Here is a 15,158-nt window from a genome sequence, read left to right as displayed (position 1 = left end):
AGGCCACACTAATATAAATGAGTAATTCAACAGAAGAGAAGATAGAGATTTTCCTTACAAAATTCCAATTAGTAAATGTATAAGGAATGAGGGAGATAGAAAACCACCATTAGAACACCAGAGTAGGGGCGCCTGGGTGGCACAGCGGTTAAGCGTCTGCCTTCGGCTCAGGGCGTGATCCCAGCGTTATGGGATCGAGCCCCATACCAGGCTCCTCCGCTATAAGCCTGCTTCTTCCTCTCCCACTCCCCCTGCTTGTGTTCCCTCTCTCACTGGCTGTCTCTATCTCTGTCAAATAAATAAATAAAAAATCTTTAAAAAAAAGAACACCAGAGTAATCACCTCTGTAGACAAGATCCACTGATGGATGCTAAAATGAGTAAGAGAAAGTGTGAGGAGAAAGAGGATTATTTGCATAGTCTTTGCAGAGTCTCAAAGTATTTCCTCCAAACATTTACTAATTACAAAGGGAAAAATAGTAAATTTATAGTGGAGAAACCAAGCAGACACCACTTTAACCGAGGTTAATGCTACCAGCCTAACACAATCCTGTATTCTTGCCAAAAATGCATAAGGCTCAATCTATTCATGAGAAACTTTAGGCAAATCCAAACTGAGGGACATTTTACAAAATAATTAACAAGTACTCATCAAAAGTGTGAAAGCCATCAAAAAAGGAAAGACTGGGGAACTGTCACAAATGGGAGAGTAAGGAGACACGTAACTAAATGCAATGTAGGATCCTGGAAGAGAAAAAGGATATTACTGGAAAAACTGGTAAAACCAAATCAAGTCTACAGTTAACATTATTGTACCAATGTTAATTTCTTACTTTTGGTAACTATGGTTATGTAAGACGCAACATTAAGAGAAGCTGGATAGTTATGAGAACTCCACTAATTTCTGCAAGCTTTTCTGTAAGTCCATAATTATTTCAAAATAATATATATATGCTAAGATTACAACTATGTAAGTATTCAATACAAATGAAAACACAAACTGGAAAGAAATAAATTTTTAAAATACTAATAGCTATATGTAAGGAACTGGCATGTTTTTTAAACAAAATACTTTTCTAAATCTCCCATAAAGTAATTGTTACTTTTACAACAGAACAATATAAGTTAAAATAAAATAAGTCATTACTTACTTCTTATACAGAACGCCATACGGTTTTTTCAGTGCATACTGTAAAACATAATTTATAGCTTTCAAAACAAATTGCATTTTGAAAAGCGAAGTAAAAATTAAATTGCATTGTATCAGTCGTTATATAAGATTACCTGGTCCCTAAATCCTATTCTGATGTCTTCTGCTTGGCTCCCTTTTAATCACTTATATAAACCTAAACATAAGCTTAATATCCTAATTTAGACTGGACTTTCTTAACCTAAAGTTCCTATGCCCTTTCAAAAATCTATCCAACTTAAATGATTCCTTTCATTTCTTTCAATTCTACATATTCCATTCTTTCCAGGCAAACTATTTATTTGAGAGTAGAAAAAAAAGCAAAAGAAAACTTAAAAAAAATGAATCCTGTCAGGAAAGGGTGACAAAGTTGAAATGTTGTCTGGAGATGAGAGAACAGAGAGAGTCCCAGTAATGACAATAAGAATACTAGTTCGGAGTTAAAACACAGACCTTTAAAAAATTCCTGTCATCCAACCCTCTTTTCATTTTTTTCTTACTTCTTTCCCCTCATACACTAATAATCACTTATTACCTGTATGGTAGAGTTCTGCTCTACCATAAGGAATAACAAAGTTCTAAGGCATTCCCTTGCATTAGGGAAAGGGGTCAATGAGGGAAACAATGAAAATAAAAATGATCATTCATCAACAATCAGAGCGGATAACAAAGGAAGTTCAGCAGTAAAACCTATCTTTTTAAGTACTAAAACTTTTCTTTTTCTTTGTTTTAAGTTTATTTGTTTCAGTAATCTCTATAGCCAACGTCGGGCTCAAACTCACAACCCCAAGATCAAGAGTCAAACGCTCTTCCAACACAGCCAGCCAGGCAGGATTCAGTACTAAAACTTTTGATGATTCTTGACCAAATGTTTCCCCGCCTTGGTGTAATGCACATTACCACAGTGACAACTCAAGAATCATCAATATGAATGTTAACTACCGCAATAATCTGTTATATTGTGTTATTCTTAGAGCTTACTTAAATATAGGGCCAGTACCCTACCAACACAATGACACTGAGACAAAATGGATGAGCATGTATTAGACACTGAGATACCTGAACTATTGTGTTTAACAAGCATAGAGAGTTTAGTAGAGTTTAAAAAGCTATTCAATTACTTAGTTGATTTAACTCAAAGAATCTATCTGCTGTATTCAAGGCTTAAATATTCAACCACCAAATAGGTATCTCCATAGACTCTGCCTTTCAATCACCGATTAAACATTTACTGAGCATCTACTATGTGCCACACACTGGGCTAAACATCAGGCTAAAGAGGTAGAAAAAAACAAAGTTTTTATCTTCATCACTTATATTACAGGTCCTGAACTGAACATTATCACTTCTCTCTCCAAACCTGCTCCACCTGGTATACTCTCAAATTGGCATTATCACTCATCAAGAATCCAACCCAGAAACCATGCCCAAACTCTTCTACCCTCAACATCTAGGCTCTGATCATCTCTCATTTTCACTGGCACTAACACACTCCACATACTCGTTACCTGCCTGACAGCAATGGCTGAATTGGTTTCCTACATTTGCTCTCAATTTTCTCTGGTCAATCGATTAAAAGGGCTAATGACATCTGCCACCTCCAATCTTTCAATGGTTCCTTCGAGCTTTCAGAACAAAGCTCAAACTCCATGTTACTATCTGATCCCTGTCTATTCTTCTAGTTCCATCGAGCCCACTTTCCTTTTAGCCATCCCCAATTATTTGCAGGTCCCCAAATGCATCATGCTCCTTCACATTCCCTTTTGCACAAGTATTTTCCTCAGCCTCGGAAGACTTCTTCCTCCTCTTCCTCTCCTCCTACTTGCTCTAACTCCTCCTTCAAAATGAAGTTTAGGTGTCTCCTCTGGGAAGCCCACCCTGTGTGTGGCTACCCTTATGGGATTTTAACCTTGCTTTCCATCCTACCCTGTACATGCCTCCAGCACAGCACTTAATTCACAATGCTGTAATTTCTTACTTGCCTGTCTCCCTCATTAAGCTCACTGAAGGGACAGATGTGTCTTATATAACTATCAATCCTCAACACCTAGCACAGTACTTGGTATTGCTAAAGGAATAAACAATAATATATAGTTATTTCACTTTACCAACTAGATACGTTCCTTAAATGTGAGTAAATCAAATTCTAGTAACTGAAATCAGTTGAAATTTACTAAGGGAACTATAGCAGTTGCTTTAAGGAAAACCAGTGGTTAGTGTCTTGCCAAGGCAAATAACCTCCAACTTGAGCCTTTCTCTAAAGCTAGCAGTTCTTAAGGCAAGGCAAACTTATCCATGTATTCCTCCAGCAGCCTAAACTAGTATGCTGAAAATTTCCTAAAATAATTTCAATACCATTTGAAAAGTAAGTGTGCGGGGGCGTGTGGCTGGCTCAGTCGGTAGAGCGTGCAACTTTTGATCTCAGAGTTTTAAGTTCAAGCCCCACGGTGGGTGTAGAAATTACTTAAAAATACAATCTTTTTTAAAAATTAAAAAATAAGTGTATATAGGGGTGCCTGGGTGGCTCAGTCATTAATCGTCTGCCTTCGGCTCAGGGCGTGATCCCAGGGTCCTGGGATTGAGCCACGCATCGGGCTCCCTGCTCTGCGGGAAGCCTGCTTCTCCCTCTCCCACTCCCCTTGCTGGAGTTCCATCTCTCGCTGTGTCTCTCTGTCCAATAAATAAATAAAATCTTAAAAAAAAAAAAGTGTATATAGATACATACCACATCTTTAAGTACTTGTGTCACCATTGAATTTGCGTTTCCCCCTTTAATCAGCATAGCATTTTTAATATTTTCACTGAGCTTCGGTTCTCTCTTCTCGAGGAATCTCTTGGCTCTTTTCGTTTTGGGCTTTCTGTTCAGAAAATCACAATTCATAACAACTTAAAACGTTTTCCTCATAATACAAAACAATGACTTGACTAACGTGCAAATTCTTAAAACCCAACAGATATTACATAACATTTATCAGTTAGGATTCCACTACTAAACAAAATCTCACTTTTTAGGGACATAATAGTAAAAGGTATTGTTATTACTATGAAGTGTTAATTTTATTAGCTTTTGATTTTTTAAAAAGGCTTTTTTATTTTTTTTATATCCCCAGCATTCTTTTATTACTGCTTTTTTCTAAACCTTTATTAAGGAAAAAAAAAAAGATTCAATGAATACTACTGCTATTTTTACTCCATTATTTTTTCTTCAGTCTAAAGCAAACAGTACTCTTACCCTAACACAAAGAATTGCAAACCAACTAGTGATCAATCTGTGGGCAGTTACTAAACACAGAGAGGCTGGCTACTCACTGCCTATCTTTCATCCAGGTTTAAGACCACAATGCCTACCAGGAAGTATACACTATCCAACATCACAGCTGAGAAAGTCAAATATTATTGCCACCAAAGGGGGATAATAATGACAATTTTATAGAGTCACTCTATTAAGGCTTATCTTCACCCAGATCCCACAACACAGGTAAAAGTATTATCTTCATTTTACAGACGAGGCAACTGAGGCCAGGGAGGTAATGTGGCCAAGGTCACACTACTTACACAACTAGGCCAATCTTCAAAATGAGCTAGATTTAAAAACCCATCTAGACTAATCACTCTGCAAAATATGAAGGGAAAACAAATTCGTTATTCTGATTTTATGATGTGACAGGAGGAGTAGAATGTTTTTATATATTTCTGTTCAGAAAAAGGGCTTCACTTCTGCTTTTACTATATCTTGCTTTTCCAACAGTTCTCTGCCATCTACTGAAAGAATTTCTCCTCTCTTAAGTAACTATGACCCTCCATCCCCCTTTCAGTCCTATGGGCACTCTGGGCAGGAAAAGAAAAACAGAATATACACACACTCAATTTATCACACAGAGTTTACAAATTCTCCAGATAAAATGTCAAGCAATATAAAGCTTCCAATCATTTATTGTTTGATAAAGATACACGTTTGTTAAACCAAATCAAGAAATACTTAGCATGTCTAAACTAAAAAAAAAAAAAAAAAAAAAAGTGCTCTATACTATTTAGTCCATGTGGTTTGTTACTTCTGGCTAGCCAGCAACTAATGCAAATAACATCTTGTACGTTTTATCAGCTGTTTGTCCCCCAATCAGATCGTAGTCTTACTCATCTTTGCCGTCCCCATACCTGTAGGAATATATTGCAGATCTGCAAAAATCGCTGAATTAATGATTGAAAGAAGAACTTGTTTTGATTGCCTGTTAACCCAAGCAAATCTCAAGAAATAACAGCAGAACTATTTAGGAGACCAACAAATATTTTCTGAACGCATTTAAAACAAACATCAACTCAAGAAGATAAAGAAAAAGCTAGCCATAATCAACATTTCTACGTGCTGTAGCAAAAGCTGTACATACATTCTCGCCAATAATCCTCACAGCTCTTTGAAGTATGATTATTACGAACGCTATTTTACAAAGTAAACTGAGGTTTAGGGGGATTATATGGCCCGAAGTCACAAAGCTTTGCGAACGCGCCGGGACTGTCACCTACATCTGTCAGATTCCGAGGCCTTGTGCTGGTGACTACTCATTACCTCACACTTCTTGGAAGCCCAGGACGTTTCTAACTGGCCAAGATAAAAGCAGCCAACATCTCCGTGCTACCGCCTGGCAGCTCCCATTAGTGGGCTTCCTGGGTCTCCGTCTCCCGGCGAGCGGCACCACCAACGGAGGGAGACCCGGGCTAGTGGCTAGATCCGCCCACCGCAAGCCCAACTGGCAGAGTGGGAGGCACGATTGGCGGAACGGAGACTTTTTCACTCCTTCCCACCACAGGAATCCCACTCTCCAACGTCCCCCAGAGAAAGGACCCAGCGCGCTTACACAACGCGATCCAAAGCGTCCATGGCTACCGCAACACGAACCGGGAACGCACGTGCACCGCGCAGTTCCGCGAGATAGGCCAGTGCCCCGGAACAGGCGGAACCGGAACTTGAGCGTGACGCCACTTCCTGAAACCACCCGATCGTAGATGCCTAGACCACTAACGCGTTCCCTTGGTTACAGATTTTTGCCTTGTCTCTTAGACGGAAATGAACACTCTAGGTAACACCGCCTGTAGCTGCTTGATGTACACGCCTGTGTGTATACACGGAATAAGATATTCAAGGACCAGATGTTATTCTTCTGGGAATCTCCCAGAATGTTAAAAAGGTTGACAACATGGTAGGTATTCACGTAGTGGCTAAAAATATCAATGTGAAATGTGCACTGCTGACTGAACTGTAAGATCAGTGAGGCAGAATTTAAAACTACCACAGTGCCTCGCTCATAAAAGGTGTGCAGAAAATAACACTGCTGACCCCCATTTCCCCCCCCATTTTTAAATTGCCATATACTTCATATACCATAAATTTAACCCCTGTAAAGTGTACATGTCAGTGGTTTCTTAGTATATTCGCAAAGGTACAACTATCACCACTATCTAATTTCAGAACATCTTTATCACCCACCCTCTCAGCCCAGTAGTAATTTTCCTTACTTGTCAACCTCTGGCAACCACTAATCTATGTCTCCATAGATACGTCTATTCTGAACATAACATAAAAATGGATTTATGCAATATGTGCCCTTTCTTTCCGGCTTCTTTCACTATGTTCATACATGTTCATGCTTAAGGTTCAAACGTATAGCATATATCAGTACTTCAGTACATTCATTTCTTTTCTTTTCTTTTTTTTTTTTTTTTTGAGAGAGAAAGAGAACCAGCAGAGGGCAGAGGCAGAGAAAGAAGCAGACTCCCACTAAGCAGGGAGCCCAATGCGGGACTCTATCCCAGGACCCTGAGGTCATGACCTGAGCTGAAGGCAGCCACTTAACTGACTGAGCCATCCAGGCATCCCTGAAATTTGTTTTGCAGATCTAAAATTAAGATGTTACAGTAACATGCTTTTTATATGAACAAATAAGGATCATTTACTTAATATCATATAGCTACATCTTTCTCTCAGATTATCTTTTTTCTCATGAAAGTAAAACATTTCCAGCGCCCCATCTTGATACTTCTGGTGTTTGTAGTGTTGAAATGTTTTGCAAATATACACCAATGACATAGACTACTCCTTCCTTGTGGGAAATTTATGTTCTTATAAGTTTACCATGAAAGTAAAACAGTTGAAATGCTATATGTACTATATTTCCTTAATTTTCTGTACTTAATGTCAATGACTTAATCTCAATCAGAATATTATAATCATATTTTAATAACTAGAGTTTGTTGTGCTTTACATTGGGCAAGAAAATTTGATTTTCAATAATAGTATTTTCACCTATGTAACAAATTTTTTCTAAACCCTTATTCGTGAATCCTACCCATTCTTAACATTACCAATTATGTACAGAGTGACTGCACAACTGTACTTTCTTAAAAGGAAAAAGGAAAACTTAAAACAAGTTTTTTTGTCTTCCAAAGAAATAAAATAAAATAAAATAAAGATGTCAGTAGGGCTGCATTCCCCCTGGAAGCTCCAGGGGAGAATGTTTCCTTGCCTTTTCCAACTTCTAGAAGCTGTCTGCATTCCTTGGTAGTCCTCCATATTCAAAAGGCATCACTTGAACTTCGGTTTCTATTGTCACACCTTTCTCTCTGACTCTGGCACTTTTGAATCCCTCTTATAAGAGCCTTGTAAATACATGTGGCCCGCCAGGATAATCTACAATCATCCCCCATCTCAAGATCCTTAACTTAATCGTAGAGCAAAATCCCTTTGGCCAAGTAAGGCAACATATTTACAGATCCCTGAGTTTAGGACACGGACATCTTTTGGGGGCAGCACCATTCTATAAACCACAAGTTTCAATTTCTCCACTCTTTAGCAAAATTTGCTATTGTCCATCCTTTTTTATTAAGCAATTCCTGGGTGTTAAGTCGTTTTCATTTGCATTTCCCTGAGGGCAAATGACGCTGAAATCTTTTCATGGGCTGATTGGCCATTTATATGTATACCTTCTTTAGGGAAAATGTCTATTCAATTACTTGCCCATTTTTAAAATTGTGTTGTCTTTTTATTGTGGAGCATACATAAATTCTTCGTATGTTCTAGACATGAAACCCTTTTCTGATACACAATTTGCAAATATTTTCTCCCATTGAGTGTCTTCTCATTTTCTAGATAATGTCCTTTGAAGCAAAAAAGTTTTCAATTTTAATGAAGTCCAATTTATCCATTTTTTCTTTAGTTGCTTTATATTCTTTCATATCTAAGAATCCATTTCCTAATCCAAGATGATAAAGATTTACACCTTTATTTTCTTTCTTTCTCTTTCTCTCTTTTTCTTTTTTGGCCTTAGGCATGGTCTTTATTCACTTGGACATTGTACGAATATTCCAATTTTCTTTTGCTGAAAAAAGTATGAAAATAGTTTTATATAGGAATCCATTCGTTACTGCAAATCGTCCTAAATCTCTGCAAATGGTTCTAAATGAGGGTAAGTGAATGAACAAGAGGGAGACCTAGGGGGCAGGGAGAGGTTGGGCCAATCCTCAGGCACTTACCCAGATTCTTGCTAAAGACGTCTCTGTTCCTTCCTTGTTAGCACCCACCACCACCACCACCCACAGGTTCTCAGGGCTAAGGGCCCAGCAGCAAAGGGCATTTGAAAAGGTCTAGGAGGAGCTGTAGAGTCAAAAGGAGGGGGAGAAGTGAAGGCTAAAGGTGATGCAACAAATATCCAGTTCCATCCCTCCTGGGAGTGGGAGGATCAGGCAGGCACAGAACAGTGGGGCTGGACAACGTGCCCTATCGGGTGATGGTGGGTCTCCGGTTCTGTGCCACTGAGTGGCAGTCGAGCCTGGGTTCTGGGAAGACTGGGGGAGAGCAAGAAGGCCCCAGAGAAAAAGAGGCAAACACCTTGGCTCCACGGTGGAAAGGGCTGAGCCTCTTTCCTCTGCTTTCCTAGCATAGTACAGATGCTGGTGCAGGAGTGGGAGCTGTGGCCACAGCTCTGCAGTGAGGGAAGGCTGGGTCTGTGGCTCTCAAGCTAGGAAGAAGTAGTGTTGGGGAGGACTCCAGGCAGCCCCCAGGTCAGACAATCTGTGTCTCAGCCACATAGGGCATGTCTTTGTCAGTTCAAGGTTGAGATCAGTCACATCGCAGTCACATCACAGACACCTTTACTTTTGTCCAAGTTATAGATGGAATTGTGGTCTTCAGGGGTGAAGAAAGGTGGAGGAGGGGGGCAAACACTTCTGAGGACATCAGCTCTTTCAGCAGCTCTGAAGCTCATGCACCCTCAGGTGGGACTGAAGATTTCTGAAAGCTCTTTGGGAAGTTCCAAAACCCCTGTAGGGTCTGCCCTGATGGACTCAAAGGAAGTAGAAGGTTGGGTCCAGGTGAGCTATTGCTGCTGCTGCTGCTATTGTCCAGCGGGGCAGAGGATTCAGTCTCATGCTGTAGGGCCCAGCGGGACGAAACTGAGTTCACCATTGTCCTGATATCAGTTCCAGGGCCACCACTCATTGCAATCTCAGCTGTTGGACCAGCCACCCACTAGGCTTCAGTGCTGCCAGGAACAGGGCTGAGAGTGGCCACCTGAGCACTGTTTGGGTGAGAAGCATCTTGGTGCTAGGTCAGGGCAGGCTGGGGCAGAGGTAGGGGGCTAGAGCCAGCAAGGGGGATCAGGAAAAGATCTGCAGGTGGCAGCACTGGCACCACCATGGGCAGTGAGCTCCACGCCTCCTTGTTCACCAGCAGCACCTCAATGGGGCCACTCACACTTTTCAGATGCTTCTGGTACTTGAAATCTGGTACCTGAATCTGGTACTTTTCCCACTGAGACCCTCTGGGATGGGCACCTGGAGGTGCTACTACTGCCTGGCAGGAGGATGTCTCAGCAAAACATCTGCAGGTGTTCTCATGAGTGACACAGGCCAAGCCGCTGTTCTGCCCTGTCCTCTGTGAACCTCCAGTTGCTCTGCTGCACCCATCTTGTGCTTGTCCAGTTCTTGCTCCTGCTACTGCAGGTCCCTGACATCTGTCTTGAGCTCAATCAGCTTTTATGTTTTTATACAATTTCCAGGGTATTGCAGCCAGGTCCCACACACTTCCACTGCTATTCTTAGATTTTTTTCTGGATCAGCCCTACCTTTCAGCACACTGGTAATGTCATACACCTGGCACAGAGGCTGTCAGCTACCAGCTTGACGTCAAGCATGGCCTCCTGCAGAAGTGACATAAATTTGGTGGTAAGAAGTCCCAAGCTCTTCTAGAGCTGTCTTGGGGTGCCTAGGGGCATCGGCACCTGTGGCCCAGCCTCTGCCATCGTGCCTGCCTGCTGACTTCCCTCAAGCCAGGCCAGACCAGCACCCTACATTTTCTTCAAAGAATCTTATAATTTCAGCTCCTACATTTAGGCCCCTGGTCCCTTTTGAATTAACCTTTCATATTGTTTAAGACAGGGGATCCAACTTCATTCTTTTGTATATGGGTATCCAGCTGTCCCAGTGTCATTTGTTGAATAGATTATCTTTTGCTCCATTGTATTGCCTTTGCTCCTTGGTCTAAAATCAGTTGACTAGGGGCGCCTGCGTGGCTCAGTCAGCTAAGCGTCTGCCTTCAGCTCAGGTCATGAGCTCAGGGTCCTGGAATCAAGCACCTGCTTTGGGCTCCGCTCTCAGCAGGGAGTCTGCTTCTCCCTCTCCCTCTCCCTCTGCCCCTCCCCCCCACTCTCTCTCTCAAATAAATAAATAAAATCTTTAAAAATAAAATCAGTTGACTATATTTATGTAGGTTTATTTCTGGGCTCTGTATTCTGTCTACTCTGTATTGTCTATTCTTTTGCCAATTCTCACTGTCTCTATTACTGTAGCTTTATACCAAGTCTTGAAGTTAGGTAGTGTCAGTCCTCCTACTGTTTTTCAATACTGTGTGGGCTATCTGGGTCTTTTGCCTCTCCATATAAACTTTATTTTTTTAATGCCTGATTGATTTTAACAAAAGTTTATTCTGAAATGTACAACAGCATCTAAGACAACACTTCATTCTAGCTATAGGTGGCAACAGATACTATGACAGGGAATCGAGATGTTTAAACAGGAGTGGAATTAAGGATCACCATTGCCTCAGGCACAAGGAACAGCTTACTTTTGTCGGATTTCTTAATTCCACCTGTGGCCAGGAGGGCCCTCCCCCACAGCCTTCACTTTTAGCTCCTCGGGTTTCTTCTGCTCCTTTTTCTGTTTCTGATTCAATGCCCTATCTTTCTCTTCTATCTGCTTGGCCCACTTCTTGGCCTGCTTCAGGGACTTCTTGCCACCTTCCACCTACCACCCCTTCCACAGACCCTGCCACCGGAAGCCTCTCCATATAAACTTTAGAATCGGTTTGCCAATATCCACAAATAACTTGCTAGGATTTTGATTGGGATTGCACTCAATCTGTAGAGCAAGCTGAGAAGAACTGACATCCAGACAATATTGAGTCTTCCTATACATGAATATGGAATATCTTTCCATCTAGTTCTTTGATTGCTTTTATCAGTTTTGTTGTTTTCCTCATATGGATCTTGTATGTACTTTGTTAGATTAATACCTAATTTTTTCATTTTGGGGGTGCTAATAAAAATAGTATTGTGTTTTAAATTTCAAATCCCATTTGTTCATTGCCAGTATATAGGAATGCAGTTGTCTTTTGTGTATTAACTTCTATCCTGCATTTCAGCTACAATTGCTAATTAGTTCCAGGAGTTTTTGGGTTTGTTTTTGGGGATTTTTTGTAGATGCTTTCACATTTTTTATGTAGATGATCATGTCATCTGGAACAAACAATTTTATTTCTTCCTCCCCAATCTGTATGCTTTTAGTTCCCTCTCATTTGATTGCATTAACTAGGACTTCCAGTGCAATGTTAAAAAGCAGTGGTGAGAGGGGACATCTTTGCCTTTTTCCTGACCTTAAAAGGAAAGCTTCAAGTTTCTCACCCTTAATATGATGTTAACAGTAGGCTTTTTGTAGATAGTCTTTATCAAGTTGAGGAAGTTCCCCTCTTTCATTTCTGATATTAATAATCTGTCTCCTCTCTTTTTAATTAGTTAGCCTTGAGTCTTAACAATTAACGATCTTTTCAAAGAATCATCTTTTGGTTTCATTGATTTTCTCAACTGATTTCCTGTTTTCAATTTCATTGACTTCTGTTCTAATTTTTGTTACTTCTTTCTTCTGCCTACTTTGGATTTAATTAGCTCTTTTTTTTTCTAATTTCCTAACATGGAAGCTTAGATGATTGATTTTAGATCTTTCTTCTTTTCTAATACATGCATTCCATGCTATAAATTTCCTCTAATGGCTGCTTTCACTGTATCCACAACTTTTGACAAATTGTGTTTTCAATTAGTTCAAAATATTTTTAAGTTTCTTTTGAGAGTTCTTTTTGCACTGTGTTACTTAGAAGTGTGTTGTTTAATCTGAGTATTTTGGAATTTTTCAGCTCTCTGTTATTGATTTCTAGTTTAGTTTCATTGTGGTTTGAGAGCAGACATTGTATGATTTCTATTCTTTTAAATTTGATAAGGGGTTTTTTGTCCCTAAATGTGGTCTATTTTGATGAACGTTCCATGTGAGCTTAAGAAGAATGTATATTTTATTGTTATATGAAGTAGGCTATACATGTCCCGCATGTCCCGTTGACTGATGGAGTTGCTGAGTTCAACCATGTCCTTATTGACTTTCTGCCTACCCAATCTGTCCATTTCCGAGAGTTGCTGAAGTCTCCAACTATTAGTGGACTCATCTATATCTCCTTGCAATTCTGTCAGTTTTTGCCTCATGTATTTTGATGCTCTATTCTCAGACACATACATGTTAATGATTGTTATGTCTTCTTGGAGAATTGACCACCTTATCAATATGTAATGTCCCTCTTTATCCCTAATAACTTTCCTTGGTCTGAATTTGGCTCTGTCCGAATATACCTACTCCTACTGTTCGGATTACTGTTAGAATGGTATCTTTCTTCATCCACTTACTTTTAATCTTTATATGTCTTTATATATAAAGTAGGTTCCATGTAGACAACATTTAGTTGGGTCTTGTCTCTTGATCCACTCGGACAATCTCTGTTTTAGTTGGTGCATTTAGAGCACTGATATTCAAAATTATTGTTGATACAGCTGGATTCATATCTATCATATATATTACTGTTTTCTATTTGTTGCCCTTGTTCTTTGTTGGTATTTTTGTCTTCCATTATTTTTCTGTCTTTTGTGGGTTTTTTAAAAGATTCTATTTTCTTTCTTTTTTTTTTTTTTAAGATTTTATTTATTTATTCGACAGAGACAACCAGCGAGAGAGGGAACACAAGCAGGGGGAGTGGGAGAGGAAGAAGCAGGCTCATAGCGGAGGAGCCCGATGTGGGGCTCGATCCCACAACGCCGGGATCACGCCCTGAGCCAAAGGCAGACGCTTAACCGCTGTGCCACCCAGGCGCCCCTAAAAGATTCTATTTTCTAATTTTTAAAAAAAATTATTTATTTATTTGAGAGAGACTGAGAGAGAGTGGTGGCAGCAGAGGGAGAGGGACAAGCAGACTCCATGCTGAGCATGAAGCCCAATGCTGAATCCCATGACCCTGAGGGACACAGGAGTGTAAGAATCAGAGATGTGATGACAGAAGCAGGTGAAAAAGAGAGAGAGAGACTTGAAAATCCTACATTGCCAATTTTGAATATAAAGGGGCCTCAACCTAAGGAATGCAGGGAGCCTCTAGTAGCTAGAAAACACAAGAAAATGGATTCTCCCCTGCAGTGTCCACAAGGAATGCAACCCTATCGACATCTTGATTTTAACCCCATAAGACTTAATCTTGGAATTTGACCTCCAGAACTATAATAAATTTAATGGTGTTTTAAGCCACTAAATTTGTGGTAATTTGTTACAGCAGCAATCGGAAACTAATTACAAGCACCAAATGGGAGCATGGAATACGAACACAAAATAAGAGTCTGTAAAGACATGACAGTGAAAGAACTCTTATTTTGGATTTGAGAAAACTAGGATCTTTGCTACCTGACATCCTTGTTCATGATATGCAAGTATGGCTACATTAAACCCTGAACAAAGTACCAGTTGTCCCTCCTACCCCCCAAAAAAGAAAAAAAAAATTTAAAGATTTTATTTATTTATTCATGTGTGAGAGAGAGAGAGGCAGAGGCAGAAGCAGGCTCCCCACAGAGCAGGGAGCCTGACATAGGACTTGATCCCAGGATCCTGAGATCATGACCTGAGCCAAAGGCAGACGCTTAACCAACTGAGCCATCCAGGTGCCCAAAAGAAAATTTTAAAAGAAAAAAAAATAGGGGCACCTGGGTGGCACAGTCAGTTGAGCGACTGAGTCTTGGTTTCAGCTCAGGTCATGATCTCAGGGTTGTGGGATTGAGCCCCGCCCCACATCGGGCTCTGCACTCAGTGTGGTCTGCTAAAGACTCTCTGCCCCTCCCCTCCACTCTCTCAATCTCTCTAAAATAAATAAATAAATCTTAAAATATATATATATATATATACATATACACACACACACACACACACACACACACACACACACATATATATATAGCAGTATCAACAAACTACATATTGTCATTAACGAAGGTGTATATTCACTCTGTATTGAGTCAATGTGTACTTCTAGATAATTTTATAAACAGGATTCTCTTATTCTGTAAGGAAATAATGGTGGAAGTCATAAAAGAGAGACGGCAAACCCATTTTTAGAATCAATGACATTTCTGGAAGATAACTGGATGCAAGCCTGACACATTAGGAAGTCTGCACGGTTTCATATGAGAACAAAATGAAAACAGTAGATTCTAAAAAATTACAGCTGCTACTGAATAGCTAACCACATGGTATCATCAGTAATTTCACTCACCTGGCCATATCTATCAATAAGTTTGTTACGATCAACTATGTAGCACATAATGAACAAATGCCTGGATTTCCTAACATTT

General features: G+C 40.0%; 1 protein-coding gene and 1 pseudogene across 3 annotated transcripts in view; both read right to left on the bottom strand.

The window, feature by feature from the left end:
• Positions 1-6,138, bottom strand: part of RPF2 (ribosome production factor 2 homolog) — a 39,961-nt gene extending 33,823 nt beyond the window's left edge. The window contains exons 1-3 of one of the 3 annotated variants that reach the window (XM_045798480.2): positions 6,042-6,138; positions 3,914-4,046; positions 1,151-1,188 (exon numbers count right to left, since the gene is read on the bottom strand). In XM_045798480.2, coding sequence (XP_045654436.1) covers positions 1,151-1,188; positions 3,914-4,046; positions 6,042-6,064 — 194 coding nt within the window. In that variant the 5' untranslated portion in view covers positions 6,065-6,138. The other 2 variants (XM_045798483.2, XM_045798482.2) reach the window with 2 other exon arrangements.
• A 2,427-nt stretch (positions 6,139-8,565) lies between these two features.
• On the bottom strand, positions 8,566-10,846 carry LOC123792913 (transcription factor E2F4 pseudogene; annotated as a pseudogene).
• Between the last annotated feature and the right edge of the window lie 4,312 nt (positions 10,847-15,158).

Source organism: Ursus americanus, chromosome 11, assembly GCF_024610735.1.
Source record: "Ursus americanus isolate L20-20 chromosome 11, mUrsAme1.1.p, whole genome shotgun sequence".
NCBI lineage: Eukaryota > Metazoa > Chordata > Mammalia > Carnivora > Ursidae > Ursus > Ursus americanus.
This window is presented reverse-complemented; position numbering and strand designations above follow the sequence as displayed.